This window comes from Nuphar pumila, chromosome 17 (genome assembly GCF_984573655.1).
Source record: "Nuphar pumila chromosome 17, dmNupPumi1.hap1.1, whole genome shotgun sequence".
Classification (NCBI taxonomy): Eukaryota; Viridiplantae; Streptophyta; class Magnoliopsida; order Nymphaeales; family Nymphaeaceae; genus Nuphar; species Nuphar pumila.
In genome coordinates this window covers 52,246,129-52,264,760 of record NC_143265.1, presented here as the reverse complement: position 1 = coordinate 52,264,760, position 18,632 = coordinate 52,246,129, and the positions used below count along the sequence as shown (strand labels likewise).

The 18,632-nt window shown below is 36.8% G+C and overlaps 1 protein-coding gene across 4 annotated transcripts in view; it reads right to left on the bottom strand.

Moving 5' to 3' along the window:
- The window catches only part of LOC149811965 (E3 ubiquitin-protein ligase RKP), a 47,373-nt gene extending 33,591 nt beyond the window's left edge, over nucleotides 1–13,782 (bottom strand). The window contains exons 1-3 of one of the 4 annotated variants that reach the window (XM_089993624.1): nucleotides 13,652–13,782; nucleotides 11,259–13,182; nucleotides 3,983–4,819 (exon numbers count right to left, since the gene is read on the bottom strand). In XM_089993624.1, coding sequence (XP_089849750.1) covers nucleotides 3,983–4,819; nucleotides 11,259–12,818 — 2,397 coding nt within the window. In that variant the 5' untranslated portion in view covers nucleotides 12,819–13,182; nucleotides 13,652–13,782. The remainder of the gene's footprint in view (nucleotides 1–3,982; nucleotides 4,820–11,258; nucleotides 13,183–13,651) is intronic. The other 3 variants (XM_089993625.1, XM_089993623.1, XM_089993622.1) reach the window with 3 other exon arrangements.
- Nucleotides 13,783–18,632: the final 4,850 nt, after the last annotated feature.

Sequence of the window (18,632 nt, the reverse complement as noted above, 5' to 3'; positions counted from 1 at the left end):
AGCTAGCAATGCGCAAATTCTCTCAATGCGCAAATTCTCTCATGATTTATGAATACCATGGAGTTCAAGATCACCACCAACATCATCAAATTTAAAAGGCATGCGATGTATGGATCTTCCTAAAGAGCACCTTCATTCAAAAATATATGACTAGGCTATATTATCTTCAAGACAAGGTACGTAATACCAAACAAGGACATAAAAGTGCAAGAGAATTTTAAGATATTTTATCTCCTATTTAGAATGAACTAGCTAAGTTAAAACCAAAAAGGGAAGGTTTGGCTATTGAAATGAGAAAATTACAAGTTGAAAAAAAAACTTTTTTCTTTTCTTTATGGTCTCCGACCGGGATTTGAGCAAGTTAGGTCATTCTTTCTTTATAGGACTTCGACTCCTTCTATAAGTAAGGTTCTTGCTCAAATTTGTCAAGAAGAAACAAGACTTGTAATGCACAAGTCTAATGATGAGGTTCTTACCGTATCAAGACCCAAATTTTTTTTAAAACCTTATAAACCACTTCACTTTGAAAGAAAATTCAATAGAGAAGGACATAATGGGGAAGGATACAAAGAAAGATACAAGGATAAAATTACTTGTCATTATTGTAAAGAACCGGGGCATATAAGACCAAATTGTCCCAAGCTCAAGAAAGTGGCCACCGTAAGTAAAGAACCTCAATAATCAAAGAAAGGGGGCAACTTTAATGATTTAACCATTGCCCAAATAGCGGAGGCCGTCTCACAAATTCTTAGAGTCACTCCTTCTACATTCGTGGCCGTCATCTTCTCTTCTGCTGCTCTGGGCAAGTCTTCTTGAATTTTGGATTCGAGAGCCTCTTTTCACATGACTCATAATGAGTCTCTATTATCCGATTGCACTAATTTATATTTTTCAAGTGTATCAACAGCCGATGGTACTTCTTTGAAAGTTAAAAGTAAAGGAAACCTCAACAATATCTCAAAAAAAAAATTTTGTTCTAAATGTGAGGGTTATTCCAAAATTAGATTTAAACAATTTTTCAGTATCTCAAATTTTCGATTATGGGTGTAAAGTATTTTTCTCATCTAAGGCTTGTTGGGTGCAGGATCTTCAGTCAGGAAAACTAATTGGGCAAGGCCATAGAAGAGGAGATCTTTACTATATGGATTTCTTATGTTTACCCAAAAAATCTTTTTGTAATCATATCAAAGACATTAATTTAGATCATTGGCATAAAAGATTAGGACACCCAAGTACATCCAAATTATCTCATTTTCCATTTTTCGAAAAATTTTGTAAGAATAAAGAATTTGTATGTGAAGATTGTATACTTGAAAAAATGCAAATGATGCCTTTTGGATCTAGAACTTCCTTGAATTAGTGCATTCGGATCTCACTCTCATTATGTCAAAATGGTGATTATTTATATTATGTTACATTCATAGATGATTTTAGTAGACACGAAAGCATTGGATTGATATTTCATACTTAGGACTTCACTTATTAGTAATTGCGTAATTAGAAATCCAAAATTACTAACCCATAAACAATTGAAAAATATACAGCTATTTCAGCACAGATCTAGTGAAGGAACTGAAACTACTCATAACCACATTAACAAAATGGAGTTTATACTAGCAAGTGTTTAACTAAATAAGTATCAGTTTGATATGAGCAGAATGTAAATTAAAACAAGACTGTAGTTAGTAATATTCTAATGAAAATTATATGAGGAGCTTTAAGGAAAACCAAGAAAGAGGCAGAAGATTGCAGAAACAAAGAAGAATGTCGGATCTGACAGACTTGGATTATTGATTGCATATTAAATATTAATGCACAAGTTGATATTTGAACCAAAATATTCCGTATAAAGGATTTAAGATTTAGTGAGCTGGTTATGGTGAGCAAACATCAAAAGAAGATTTAGTGAGCTGGTTATGGTGAGCAAACATCAAAAGAATAACGGCAATGTGTATTCGCAATACACCAATCCCTTGGCAATGTTCACCTTTCTGATCCTTCCTCCAATCAACTTGCCTAAACATAAAGTACAACATTTGGACCCATTTTTTCTTTTCCAAATAACCAAGCATGTGAGTGGTTCCAAATCAAATCATGTAATGATGTTTGTTATTAATGAACTCTAGGTAAATTGAATCCTTTTCTGCCCACAAAATATTGATTAGTTCCAATTTCTTTTTTTATGCTGACCATATTATAGAAATCAGTAAACTTCTATCATCTCAATCTATCAAGGATCTCCCTAGTGGAAAGTAAATGTCATATCTAAGTAATTTCAGCTGGAAACATTGCTTTGGTGGTATTCTTCCACAACAATAGGCAAGCTACAGTTATACCTTTTATAAATTGGTTCTAGGTGTATCATAAAATCCCTCTCAGCCTTCGTACCAATGAATTATTCATCCACCCAATAGTCAGAGACTAAGAGAGGTGAGGGGTCAGGAAATGAGACAAAAGGGACAGACCAAAAAAAGTGACATTCTGGAAATTACTATGTACAACCCCATATTATACTCAATATGTCTGAATCTAGAACTCATCGAAAAATATATGAAACTTGCACTCAGATTATTGGAATGGTTAGCATTCCTTTGAGTAATCATGTGAAAACAAGAAGATTATCTCTACCTCTATGCATACCACAAACTTTGACATTCACAACTTGGTCATAATTTTATTGATCTCCAATTTTAAGAAGATTACAAAGTTGACCTTTAACATAAACTTCTGCAGATAAAATTGATGGTCAGAAATGATTGCCTTGTTCTGGACCATTGCTTTATTGCCATGTAAAACAATAGATCACTTGCATAAAAGAAAGAAGCAAGAGAGAGAGAGAGCAAGGAATGCATGATTGATTATCATATGCACGCAAATGCACATACATGTATAGCTGGAGCCTCTAATGAAATCAAAACTTGCAAATGCAGCTTGGCCAGATTAGATATAGTCCCTTGAACAGGGAAAGTTTAACACACATGTACAAACACTGATATATATGTAGATTCCAGGTGTAGCCCTGGGTTCGTCACAAGGGAAACGAAAACCAAGTTTTGCTTGTAAAGGTATCAAACGAGAACTGCAGGCAGATAGAAAACATATCCTTAGTATCAACACGCTCACATGGATCGTAAATGCATGAATGTGATGAAGCCAAAAAACTGTGGTTCCCAATGAAATAGGTAACAAAGCTTCTTAGCTGCCTACTGCTACTAAATCACTACCCCCCAAGTCAAGCTGGTGTATTTTGTTGCACGAGGAGCTGTTGAGGTGCTAAAGCGATAATGTTTTGCATCCATGGATGGAGCAAAGATAGGTTATAATTGTATAGTAGCTCTGAAAACAACTCTTGGGGTGTTGGGGGTAGCTGCCTACCCCAAAGCAGGCGAACAGCTGGCAGATGCACACACACCACATGCTGCCTGCAGTGTAAAAAAAGAAAAATCAGTTTTTAGCGGTGGACGGAACCGCCGCTATTTGTTCTATTAAGCACACATACATTGGGTGTTCACCTAACAAGGGATAGGCACCTACCCTTAATATATATATATATATATATATATATATATATATATATATATATATATATATACTCATTGCTTATACATTTATAAAGTTGCACTTGGCCGTAGCAATTAGAAGGCATGACAGTATTTTTAAAAAAAAATAGTAACTAGTTAGCACAAGGGCACACATCAATGCCTGCACATACACAATTATATTTTTTTTTATACATGTAAACTAGTGTAAATTACAACTTTTGTTCCTATCGCATAATAAGAACAGTATGTCATTAGATTACAACAATGTTGGTAAATGTGTCCCATCACTTACTAGCCACCAATTGCCACAGAAAAGTTGCAAAACCACTGCATGAAGGAGAGAGCAATAAATATCCACCATCTAGAGGTCTAACGTCATATGAAATTCCATTGTATAGTGTCCATGCAAATAGTTTAGCAAAAGAGAAGCAACAAATCACCTGCTTAAAATTTGGAGCAAGACCCAGATGATACAGCAAGAGCATGGCATCCAGCAGTTCCTCCTCTCTTAGACTTTCAGAAGACATATTATTAGCCCTTGGTACACTCCTTGTATGTTGCATTGATCGATATCCAAAGCCAGTATCAGGTTGATCACTTGAACTAGGTTTGTCAATAATCTCATCATTCAAGCTGCTAGCACTGCACTCTGATGCAATATGTGCAGATCTCTCAGCAATAGAATTGCAATGAGCTTTAGGGCTTTTAGTTACAATTCTAATGGGACTCTTTGCAATTCTAGCAAAATCAGCATCATTACTGGCACAACAACATGGCTTTTTCCTACTGTTATGGGTTACCCGTGTCTCTTCATTGTCCATAAAACCTTCCTCCCATCGAACCACTTCCATTTCATTATCATCAGTAGGATAAGATTTTATCAAATGGCTAAAAGTCCCTCCAAGTCTAGAAAAATCAATGTGAAGGGGGTCAGGTCTAAGAAACAACCCTATAGGAAAACTCTGCTGACCACCTCTGTGAAGAAATCCTTCACCAGCACCAATCTTTGGACTTGTAGTTGTTGAACTCTTCATCCACTCAGACATGTCCCCAAGACCAAATCCTTCAGAAAGGAAATGAAGTATCACTGTGTACACAGAGACAATAACAGAATTGCTTGAAACTCCGGAAGGAGGCACATTGTGATCTGCACCTCTATTCTTCAATATAAGGTTCTGTAGAAAGGTTCTGAACACTGATCCAGGTGACTGAGAGGGAGTTGATGGAGGTATAAACTGTATGACCAGCCTGCAGAGTTCTCGTTGCATCTCCTCAATCTTTGAATGGAAAAAAGGGAAAAAGAATAAGCAAATATTGCAGCTGGAGCAACAATGAAAATAATAATACTAAACTTTGGGATTAGATATACCAGAATCCTTTCAAAGTCATTACTGCAGAGAATTAGTTGATCTATTCGCATAATTCACATATTTAAACATGCTCACATGAACAAAATAAGGCAGCAGAAGTCTTTCAAGACAATAGCACTGACATCTGCATTTCTCTAGGGTAACCAGCTGCACTGGACTAGGGTAACACGAAAAATATCAATTCACTGAGAGCCTATTCACACGGACACTCCATTTTGCCCTCCGTACCCGTGTCGACACGTGTGTCCCCATGTCGACACCTGGACACGCCATTTTACCCTCCGTACATACAAGTTTGTATTCAATTTATAATTTATAATTATATTTTCAGTTTATAACTTTATATTTTCAGTGCATAATTTATATTTTAGATATAGCACATATATTTAGATTATATTCAGTTTATTTTGAATTTATTCTGTATTTATGTGATATTTAATATATATATATATAGCCGTGTCCCCATACCCACATTTTTTATAATTGCCATGTTGTACCCTCCGTACCCGTACCCAGGTAAGATAGCTGAGAGCACAAGAGAATTAACCTTTAGGAAGAGGAAGGCTGCTATATCATGAGAGCAAATGAGACAGCGCCTAAATGTTGAAGCAATTCATAAAAAAATCTCGTAGTAAAATACAAAATTTATATGTAATATGTGTCTGGTATAAACATCAGAGATCTATGGAATAGATGGTATCTTTTCTGATCTCAAGCAACTGAGAAGTCTGTCAATTCTAGTAAAATAGAAACATTGCAAAGATGGTTTGGCTGTTTGGGTGTGTTTCATCAAAGCTAGAGACAGCACCAGCACAAGGGATTGATAGTATATGAGTAGAAAAAATTAGAAGAGGAGAACATACAAAAGATTTTAGGGTCATACATGTGTGAGCTCCAGACAAGGACTGCGAGAAACAAGATTCTACAGCCAACGCTCATGCAGGTGGGATAAGAATTGAAGATTATAACCATGTCATGCATATATACATTTGCACATAAAATAGCCTCTTTAGATTTTTTTTGAGATGTAGCAAGATATATTCAATTGATTATATTCATGTATGCATATATGTATATAACAGTACTGAAAAAAAATAACATTATGGTGCAACCTTTGGTTCATGTGAATCTAATAGCCAGCAACTAGAACGAGCCTTGGGGTCTAATTGGCCTTTTTACTGTTGAATTTGTGGGTAATAAGTGTAACAAAATACTACAAATCCATGTCTGTCATATACAAAAGGTTAGACCCACCTTCTGGATGCAAACCAAAGATTTTAACACAACAAGCTATGACACTTAAAATATCGGAATGGTATTTATTATTTTCTCGTAAACCCAATAGATCTGAATATTGTCTTTTAGATTGGAACCCATGAATGCAATCAACATTGGCCATTCACTGAGCATGTTTACAATTAAGTAGAAATATGATAAAGCACAGATTCATGAAGATGTCATTGTTACAGAAATAGTTCTTTAATTTGAATAATCTCACCTGAAACATTCCTCAAATTATGTGGACACTGTTAAAATGTAGATATATATACATAAATATATTAAAAATTAAAATATATATGTATAGTTTTGCAATGTTGTAAATTGTCATGCTCACCAGGAGTATTTTGGTCTTTTTACTGCATGTAATAGTTACTGTTCACTAGGAACAGTTTTCTGTTTTTTATTATTTATTTCTTATTGTCTTATTTTGTATTTATTGTAATAGAGCATGGGCTCATGCTCTGTCTCAAATGTGTATATATAGGGGTTGATCCCCTCTCTTGTATACCATGCTTTTCCAGGCATTTTCTCAATATATTATTTATTTTTATGTGTTCTCCTCTTGTGAGCATTGTGTTAGCCTGTTGTGGCTCTTTGTATCTTGCCCATTAGTGGCTTCTTACTTGTGTGATTGTGTACTCTTTATCATGGTTTAAAAACTCGTCAGGTTGACCTGGTGACTCAGTTGACTCAGCCGTCAAAAACCAGGTGTGACCCGGCCTTAACAAAACTCGGCCGAGTCAGCTGAGTCATGGGCGAGTCATGCATATATATATATATATATATATATATATATATATATATATATATATATATATATATATATATATATATATATATATATATATATATATATATATATATATATATATATATTATATGAAATATAATATAAATATTATGTATATTATATATAAAAATATGATTATATATGTATTAATATAATTCTACATTAAATATCATATAATAGATATTATGTATAATATATTGGTGAAATACTATAAAATATAGATAATATATACATAGATTTATATATTTTATATAAAATAAAAGTTAACATGACCTAGCCAAGTCACCGAGTTGACCCGGCCAAGTCACGAGTCACTCAAGGACGAGCCGAGTGACGAGTCACTGGGTTTTAAAACACTGCTCTTTATAGCCCTTTGTGGCATCCCTCTTGCGCACTTGTGTTTCATTACATGGTATCATAGCACTTTGGGTTCTTTTGCTCTTGGAAGGCTTTGTTCTTGGTGATCGTGGTTCATCTCTTCATGATTAAATCTTTTGGCTATATCTTTCTTCTTCTTTATTCATCTCTCTTGTTGTTCATCATGGAACACGAATCAAGATTCTAGCTCTCCTTCAAACTTAACGGGTCCAACTACATGATGTGGTCTTCAGCAATGAAAAATCACCTCAAAGGCAAGAAACTTCGGGGATTTGTGATGAGTACTTCCTCTGAACCACCTTTAAAGCTTACCAAAGTTGAAGAAGGTGTTGAAAAGGCCCTCGAAGGAGATGATCGCATTAAGGTTATTCTTGAACATAAATTGAAGGTAGAAGATTGGGAAAGCAATCATGTTAAGATTTTAGCATAGTTTATGAATAATGTTGATATAAAAATATATGTCTACATTACTAAGTTTAGAAAAGTCAATGAGACGTGGTTCTTTCTTAAGGGTATGTATACCCAAAAAGATTTTGCTAGACAATATTTTTTACAAGACAATATTAAAACCACTAAACAAGAGAACATGAATGTCAGTGATTATTTTAGTATTTTGTCTCCTATTTGAAACGAATTAGCTCTTCTTGAACCAAAATGGGTAGCCACTGAAGATATTGAACTTAGAAGAGAGCAAGTTGAGAGAGAACACTTCTTTTAATTCCTTCATGGTCTAAGACCAGAATTTGAACAAGTTAGGTCCTCTCTCCTTCATAGGACTTCAGTTATGCCTCTTAAAGATGTTCTTGTCGAGATATGTCAAGAGAAAACTCGTCTTGACATGATTGCCAAGGGTGAAGATGTTTTGGTCGTTACTATGTCGGGTAACAATGTAAGGGCTTATAAGCCACCTCACTCTATAAGGCAAAATAACTATAACAGTGGATATAGGAAGGGTGTTAAATGTCATTATTGTAATGAACTGGGACATTAAACCGGTTTGCCCAAAGCTTAAAGGCAATGTTGCTTTCATTGGAGAAATCACACAAAAAAAAGAAGAATCTAGCAAGAATGAAAGAGATATTAAAGACACTTTTAGCCAAATATCAAAGGCACTACATCAACTTCTTAAATTATCCTCTACTTTGGGTGTCGTCACTGCATCTTCTTTATCTCCTTCAGGTATGTGGATTCTTCACTCAGGTGCTTCTTTTCATATGACCCCTCATGAGAATGCCCTTTCTGAAGTTTACATTAATTCCATTTCATCTTATTTCTCAACCATCGATGGAACCTCTTTAAAAATAAATAGTATTGAAACTCTTGATTCAAAACCTTCTCAAAAAAAAATTGTTCAAAAAATAAGGGTTGTTCCCAAATTAAATTTAAATCTTTTCTCCGTCTCTCAAATTAGATGTAAAGTCTCATTCTCATCTAAAGATTGCACTGTGTAGGATCTCCAGTCAGAGAAACTGATTGGGCGTGGCCATAGGAGAGACGATCTTTACTTCATAGACATTTATACTCTTTCATCCAAGTTATTTTGTAATTATGTTGAAGACAAAAATATCGATACTTGGCATAAGAGACTTGGGCATCCTAGTTTTTCGAAGATACATCTCTTTCTTTTTTTGAAAAATATTTGTAATGAAAAGGATATGTCTCTTAAAGATTGAATTTTTTAAAAAATGAAAGTCATTCCTTTTCCCCATAGATCTTTTGTTTTTACTTGTCCTTTTGAATTAGTGCAATCGGATGTATGGGGCCCTTCACCGATCATATCGAAAGGCGGTTATTTCTATTATGTTATTTTTGTTGATAATTTCACTAGATATACATGGATTTATTTTCTAAATTTTAAATCTGATGTGTTCTCCAAATCCATATAAAAATTAAAAAACAATTTTTTAGCAACATATATATTCTTAGGTCTGATTCAGGAGGGGAAACATGTTAAATGATTTTCAAAATTATTTGAAACAAAATGGCATTTATCATCAAAGGTCTTGCGTTAGAACACATCAACAAAATGGGTTAGCATAAAGACAACATAGACATATAATGGAAACCGCAAGGACTCTTCTCATTTCTAGGGACATTCCAAAAAAAAAATGGGTTGAAGCCGTCTTAACCTCAATCTACTTAATAAATAGAATACTTACGGTGATCTCACTGTAAGTTTGAGGGAGGGTGTTAAAAATGTAGATATATATATACATATGTATATATATATACATATATGTATATATATATATTAAAATATATATTTTGCAATGGTGTAAATTGTCGTCTTTTTAATGCATGTAATAGTTATTGTTCACTAGGAACATTTTTTTGTCCTATGGTCAAAAGACCACAGAGTCATTGGGGCTACACAACGGAACATACTTATGACCATTGGGAGCTTCCAATGACTCTATTGGGAGCTCCCCAATAGAACCCAATGTTGTCTCTCAAATGTGTATATATAGGGGTTGATCCCCTCTCTTGGATAGGCATTTCCTAAAATATTTTATTTATTTTTTATGTATTCTCGTTCCTCTTGTGAGCATTGTGCTTAGCCCTTTGTGGCTCTTTGTATTTTGCTCATTAGTGGCTTCTTACTTGTGTGATCGTGCACTCTTTATAGCCCTTTGTGGCATCTCTCTTGTGCACTTGTGTTTCATCAGAGACACTTTATCACATTTTTGGGGTCTAATTTGTTAATAATAAATGGATTTGTGCATGCATGTCTTTGTGTGCATAAATGGTGTAATGTGGTCAAAAGTGGAAATTAGCCTGTGCAAGTGCCTGGGCAGGAGTGCTTAAAAAGAAAATACTAATTTTTGACATTGGGGTCTAATTGAATAATAATTCATGGATATTAGGGGTGCCAACGGGTCGGGTTTGGTTCAGACCCAGGTAGAACTAGACTTGTGACTGATTTCCGGGTATAGTATCGGGTCCAGACCTGAGTCTAATCGAGTGCACTAGAAGAGAATCCATACCCGAATCCGATAAGAACTACATGAACCAGACCCGGTAAAATAATATTTTTTAACATTTTTATATTGAAAATTTGCGGGTCTTAAGTGGAACTCGGGTCGGGCCCGGGTCTGGTATAAAATTTGACAAACTATACCCGGATCTTGTATTAATCGGACCTTCGTGTCCAGAATTGGGTCTTAATCGAGTCTTAGTATTTATCACCATACCCGAACCCTATAGGGTTCGGTCCGGGTCGGGTCCGGATCCGGGTAAACTAGACCCATTGACACCCCTAATGGATATGTGCATGTATGTGTTTATGTGTGTATATATGGTGCAACGTGTTAAAAGTGCAGGCTAGCTAGTGCAAGCACCTAGGTGGAGGTGGTTAAAAAGAAAACACTAATTTTTTAATTTTTTTACTCCTAACATTACAAACATTTATAGCCAATTTTCAAGTAAAAACATTTATAACCATTGTTCAGCAAATCTTTAAATTTCAATATTTTTCACAATGCTACTTTCCAATAATTTTCTTTCTTTGACATTTGCAATTTTTTTTTGATATATATGGAAACTAAAAAACCTTTTTCTGAACATTCTTGAGAAATTACCTATCAAAATGAGCATACCTATGCATAGTATTACTTAGTATTTCACAGTGCCATGTAGTATTTCAACAACAAATCTAGGTTGTAGTAGCATACTCCCTAGTGCAATGCCGAAAGTGGATATGTGAATCATCAGAAACATGTAAGATGAAAATTTAACCCTAACGAGTCACCACTAGAGAAGGTTATCAATTTCGATAAAACATTCAGGACGGAAATCATGACAGATCAAACCATAAATAAAACTTTAAAGCATAATAACCCATGATGCTTTATTCAAATAAGATCCATACACGATATTGGGGAGAGGGGGGGAAGATACCTTACTGATTGCATTTGATAATGTTGTTGTTAGTAGCATACTAGATTCAGATGATGTGCCCTCACATGATCCAGGCCACCAAACAGTTGGCATAAGGCACTGCAAATCATGCTTGTTTGGACCTTTCCTTGAAAGAAGTCCTTCCAGTAGAAACTCAAAATCCAGAGACTTCCATAATTGAACCATCAGCTCATCACGTCTCAGAAGATGAGAAGCTAATGCAAGATGAGAGTATGATCCAGAATAAGGACAATCCATCAGCTCATCACGTCTTAGAGGTGCAGTTTTGCAACAACTAGTGAGTGCATGCATAACATGCTGGAAAAACAATTTGAATTCGGGAAACACTGCAAAGTGATCCAAAATTTTGTCAAAACTCGAGTAGTCATGTGGTGGTTGCACCCCAAAGACGTCTAATAAGAATGTCAAAAGTGGGCCCCGACCAACATACTCTGAAATTCTGGACGTTTTGCCAAATGCGAAGAAGAACTGTTGGCAAATAGCCTGGCAGATCGGGTTGAAAAGTTGTTCAAGTGGAGGAAACCTCTTCCATCTTTGCAGATTCTCCACTGATGTTGAAGCAGATATATCTACACTCTGCAACTTTACTAGCCTAAGCAAGCAACGGAGAAGGTAAGTAGCAACAGTGGTGGCTGACCCTTCCTTCCCAAGATAACTAAAGAGAGGAGGTGCTTGAATCGGAAGGAATCCATCAATTGGATATCTAAATGGCCTGGAGCCAAAATTCAAGTCACATCGCTCACCTTGCGACAGAGAAAAGGCAGGGTAGTATCCCAGTCCAGGCTCCTTTTTCCGCACCTTATCAAATGCCACACCAAGAGAAACACCATTTCGATAGAATGAGATCTCGTCACAGTCCAAATCTATGCAGCAGCCTATAACATCCCCAACTACCCACGGCTGTCCATACATCTCTGCGTCCTTATTCCACTTACTAATCCTCCTTCCATCATACGAATAGGAGTCATCAGCATCTCCTACTCCTTTAACATTAGTAAATAGACATGAAATAGTGGCCCAACCAAGCTGCTGAATGCCAGCAGTTTCCAATATCACTTCGTACATCCATTTCCCTTTCCAGACACAAGCATTAGCACGTGCACTGCTAAAAACCGTCATGCTCTCTACCAGCAGTGGCTGCCTAGAAATCCTCATATCCCCACAAATACTAGCCTCATCAACTACAACATCATGTGCACCACACCCATTGTCGAAGATGAAAACTCCATCTCTGTCACCGAAGCTCACATCAGGCTTGGCCAATAACCTCTCTATTTCTCCACTCAGGATCGACCGAATGAAGCCAACATCAATAGCACTCGCCGGAACAAAAATCGATCTAAAGGGCAGGTCGAATATATGCTCAAGCGCATGCTCAACTGTCCGGGAACCGACATCATCGCAACTTGAAAGAAGATAGGCTTTCTGAGGTTTGCCCCTTCGGTCTTCACTGGCTAATAGAACTGCCAAACCCGAGGAAAATCCAGACTGGCCATGAGGCAACTGACTGGTCCCACACTTGAAGCCCTCACCAGCCATCAATTTCAGACCCAGAAGACCAAAACCTTCTCCCTTGCACCAATTACAAGCTGAAGAAACGCCATCGCACAACCAGAAATCGTGCTTCCTTCACTACACAGTATCGAAATCAAACCTTCAATTCATCTCTGGTAGGCATCTAAAACAATTAGAAGAATACCATCTTCGAGTTAAGTTTTTGTTATTTGAACGAGGACACCTCTAAGCACCTTCGGGGCATGTTTGTTCTCGATGAATTGGGCAGAACAGGAATCAAATTCCATCAAACTTATCTTTTTTCCTGTTGTTGATGGAAGAATTTTGAAGGAATTGAAATCCAGTTCCACTCAAATCCATGAATCCAAACTTGCCGTCACGGAAGACCCTGTCAGCGAAAAAACTAACTTTCTAAACGTAGAAATAGAATCTCATCAAGCACGCTCGCAACCACAGCCATCAATGAAACAGCTAACCAAACAAAAGAAAAGCAAAAACACCAACTAAATTTCAGCCAAACAATAGCCAAAAGTGTCGCCATAAAAAGAAAAATACCAGAACCCAATTATCCATATGAATCAACAATAACACCAATTAAATTCTTGGAACCCTAATCAGAAACACAGATTAAAAATCAAAAACCCAATCACCGCAATTGAAACCGAAACTTCCAAAACCAAATTCAGCAAAAATTCCTGACACCCAATTCCAAAGAAGGAAAACACGAAACAGAGAGAAATAAGAAGCCACGAACGAGCAAAAACCCAATACAGAAAAGCAAAACTTTACTCGGACTAAGGCGAGAAAGAAGAAAACAAGAAATTGGCAGAAGAAAGCTTCACAAAACAAAGTCTCACAGGGACGACGTGGAACGACTCATCAGATTCGACCCTTGCAATAGAACAAATTAGGGTTCCTACGTTCCCCTTTGCCAAGGCGCCACGCTCAAGATTAGGGTTTCTGAACGCCATGGAGACAGAGAGAGAGAGAGAGGCAGAACGATATTTCCTTCCTTTTTTCTCAATAATTGATGAAAAATCGCCTAAATTACCACTATTCACAAGCAACCAGCTCAATTTTAAAGCATTGCATTCTGCCGCTGGTTTTTTATTAACCTTCCACAGTGAGACTTGGTCCTTAATTATCAAGATACCCTTCTTGTTTAGCCATACAAAATCATTAAATACACATTCAAGAAGAGCAGGATGTGAGTTGTACTAGAATAAAAAGAAAAGATCAAAGTTGTCATTTCACAACTCTAGGAGCCATTTAGCAAAGATAAGAGGTTGAATGTAATAATTAAAAAATTCTGCGTCCTTTCGTAAATATCTTATAAGCTACTCCGTTTATCTAAATTATCCTTTTGCTAAGGAGAATAAAAAAATCGAACAAGAAAAAGAGAATATTTGATTTTTTTTGGGGGGGGGGGGGGAGGGAGCGGGTGAGAGACCGTGGCAGAGAAAAGGCCGATTTTGGGAATCCCGTAAACCACGTCAGCTTCTCCAACCTTTATCAAATCAACACACACGGGTCCTCCAGCTGTGGACGACCTCGAGAAGGAAATCCATCCGTTGGTGGTACCGGTACGTGTGGTGGTGGCCTCTCGAGCCGGCCCTGGACGTGGTTCTGGGTTTTCTTCGCTTAGCACGTGTGAGCGCTCGCTCTCATTGGGTACCAGTTTTGGTGCCCCGTTGCGGGCAACTAGGGTGTGTTGGTTCGGTCAATCACGTGGAGAACGTGTAGAATAGGATTCGGTTCCTTTCGGATCCAAACGTAATCTGTATCCAACATAAATGGTAGGGCCAACGTGGTGATAAAAATGTAGTACGGCAAAATTAACAGGCCGCCAAAATATTCTGGATAAACTGAATTCTTTTTCTTGAAGTCCAAAAAATAAAAAGGTACACAAATATAAAAAAAAAATAGAATAAATCTTGAAAAACAGCCGACATATATTTTAATTTTCAATGATAATATCATGACACTAAAACACAGAATTCTTTTCATGAGATTTTGAAGATATTACTGATTATTTATCATTATGTGACTAAGTACAACTGAAAGCGACTTGATCGGGTTTGGGTTTTTAAGTTGAGAAATGGACTTTGGTTCAGGTTCTAATTCTTCAATCACGCTGAGATCGGGTCTGGTAAGCTGGCCAAACTAACCCTTTCCTTGTATTTTTTGGATGCCATTGAGAACACAATTTTCATGGGTTTTTGGATTTACCTCATAAACCAAAATTTAGATATTCTTAATCCACGTGGGGTAACTCTGTTTCCAAACTTGGTGGTAGACTTATGACACTTTATGATCACCTGGAAAAAATTGTCCATATGAAAAACTTGAAAAAGAAATAAAAAAAGTACGTAAAAACAAAAACACAAGATTTGCTTCAGATTTTTCTAAATGAAATGCAGATATGGACAGTGTTGTGATCTTGCTGGAACTTTTGACTTTTACCAAAATATCATTTGTTTTGTGAGATTGAATGAATTTTATCATATTTGTCATCATGGTTACTGGACAAATGTATTGATCTCAATAAGGAAGAAAGGTTTGGATGAAAATCCTCAGTAATTGTACTGCCAATCAAAGCACACACACACACTCTCTCTCTCAAGAAAGCTTCTCAACTAAACATTGAAAACAATAATGTAGGTGCAACCTTGCGGAAACCTCACCATGGCATTAGTATACTGAAATAAACATAAAACGAGTTGACTTCAGCAACACAAGAGAGCCTTGGACACTATGCTGAGACAAGCATGATCATCTTTATAACATTGCTGTACTGGTAAAGCCACGCTATCTCAATTAAGGTGGCTTTAAATTCAAACTTCATTGAAGCCTATTCTAACAGCTCCGCCATACAGGTCATTGCCCTTAAACAGTATTGTGGTTTGAAATCATAATCTCTCTCTCTCTCTCTCTCTCTCTCTCTCTCTCTCTCTCTCTCTCTCTCTCTCTGTGTGTGTGTGTGTGTGCGTGCGTGCGCGCATACGCACCTGGAAGTATCTGAAAAAGCTGAAAATGAAAATTGTTTAGCCTAATCAGTATCAATGCCGCTGTGATGCTCTCGCACGTGACAAGTTCATGTGTTTCGGTAGGTCTGCAACAACTTGATCAACATGGTTTATTGTACCTTCACAAGTAACAACAGCACACTCAAATTTTCTATTATTTTTCATATAGAAAAACAAACAAGTCTGGGCTCCAATTTTCTAATCCAGTCGGTACCTGGTTGTGGTCATACTAATGCCACTTGCCACTTTCTTTAAAAAAAAAAGTTACATGTGTGACTTTGAACCCAAATAATCCTTTATCTAAGATGCCACTGTCCTGGTCCTGTCCATATATGACATTCAACCTACCGGTTGTATTTTTAAGGAAAATTATCAAGGAATGTTTTTTTTTAAGGAAAATTATCAAGGCATAGAAAATTGGCCTGCATCTTGTCTGTCACCTACAAAAACAAAATTTGAGCTCATGCGGCACAAGACTGCCCAGTCTAGCCAGCCTAAGGGCCTATACCACACACAAACGCTTTTGATAATTGTCGATACAATCATTGGCAATGTGCACCACCTCATATGCAGCTGCCTAGCCCAAGTCATGACTCTATGCATCTTCCTTACACGCAGGCCACAATGCTCTTTAATGGATGCACGAAAGAAGTCATCATCCAACTTCCAAGGAGGCGTGACGTTTATGTGCCTCCGAACCAACCACACACCTCTAAGGTTGCGATGCGATCTCTTGAAAGTGTTACCCAGGAAGGCCTTTAACATGTCTCAACACACAGGGGAAGATTGTTCCCTTGACCACCCAGTCTTGTGATCGGGAGATAGTTGTAGTGAGCTACGCTACCCAAATCACTAACCAATGCTTAATTAGGAATTCACTCGCCTAACCCTGCATCACCATACGTGGTTAGGATTACCTAATGTGACCCTGAAGGAATTAACCCTAACCTACACACACCCCATACTAACCAAATGATATTCATGGGATATATCATCTAAGTAGAGAGGTACATAACCAAATCTCCAAAAACAGCCATCCTCTAATCCACTTGCCCAATGCTTAGCCGAACAATGCTCTATGTCTTTGCCTATAAAACCCGCAAATGTTCCAGAATTATGAAATCATTGAAAAAAAAATTGGTTAATTATTCTATGATGTAACTTTGATTAAATACCATTTTTCTGGCATTTTAATCACCTAGAATTGGTCAATTTATTAGCAATTGATTATCAATATTGTTTTCTCATTTATTTAAGTTATTTGACATTTAATTAGAAATTCATGAGGTTTTGTATAAAGCTTTGGATCTGGATCTTAGTAACGATTTGATCAAGATCCACCTGCAAAGTTTTGAATTCAAAATATCCAATTGAAACACATTAGATCTAGTAGATCCAAAAGTCATTTGAATTTGGATCTTAACGGATCCACACAAGTACGGATTTGGACCTGATATCTTTAGATCATTATATGAATTATGGGAATCCAAATGGATTAACAGACTCCATTGGAGATTGGATCCACTTGGTAGATCCAATCCAAATTAAAACCTAAATTGTTGTTCTGGATCCATATTTGAATTTTATAGATAAGATGGATCATGGATTTGGTTTGGATTCAAGGATCCAAAACCCAATCCAATCCCACTCTCAAGGATCCATCATTCATCACATCAACTCCCTTCCCAAATATCCTTCTTCCATCAAATCAACTACAAACTCTCAAAACTCCCCTTACATCACATCAACTCATCTTTCAAGGATCCATTATCCTTCACATCAACTCCCTTCCCAAAGATCCTTCTTCCATTAAATCAACTCTGAACTCTCAAAACTCCCCTTACATCACATCAACTCATCTTTCAAGGATCCATTATCCTTCACATCAACTCCCTTCCCAAAGATCCTTCTTTCATTAAATCAACTCCGAACTCTCAAAACTCACCTTACATCACATCAACTCACCTTCCAAGAATCCATCATCCATTACATCAACTCTCTTTCCAAAGATCTCTCTTCCATCAAATCAACTTCAAACTCTCAAAACTCTTGTTACATCATATCAACTCACCTCCCAAGGATCCATTATCCATCACATCAACTTCTTTTCTAAATATCTCTCTTTCATCAAATTAACTCACCTCCCAAAGATCCATCACCCATCACCTCAACCTCTCTTCTCAAAAATCCTAAACTTCAAAACCTCTCTCTCACACACACATTACATCATACACACCCTCCCTTGCATTCTCTTACCTATAAAAACCCTTATCATACCCTCAAACCTCATTCATCCACTCCTCTCTTCCCCTCCATCGTGTTCACCCTCTCCCCCATTCCCTCTCTTGGGTGTTTTGGTGGCCATTTCCACACCACGATGAGCAAAAGCCACCTGAACCCACACCCATCGGAACACCCCCTCCATTGTCAGTTGTGATCATTGCAAAGTTTTACTTTCGCAAGTCCACTTGACCTTTTGAAAAAGATTTTGAAAACTTACCTCCATTTTTTTTTAAATGAGGGAAAATTGAGAAATAGGATCTGCTTGTCAGTACAAGGTTCAACCATTCCAGACGTCTTTATCAGGGGTAATCAAACCAAGGATTGAACTGTATGCCTTGCTTTTCTTAAATGCCTAAGTAATTATTTTAAGTCCTAAAATGCAGAAAGGAAATCAATCATGTGATTTTTAGAAATTTTTTAAGAAAAATCTTGATGCATGCTTAGAATGGCTTTAAGATTGCTCTGAAATTATCTTCAGATCTATTTTGAATTTACTTTTAAATGATTTTGGAAATTGTTTTGAAGTTAT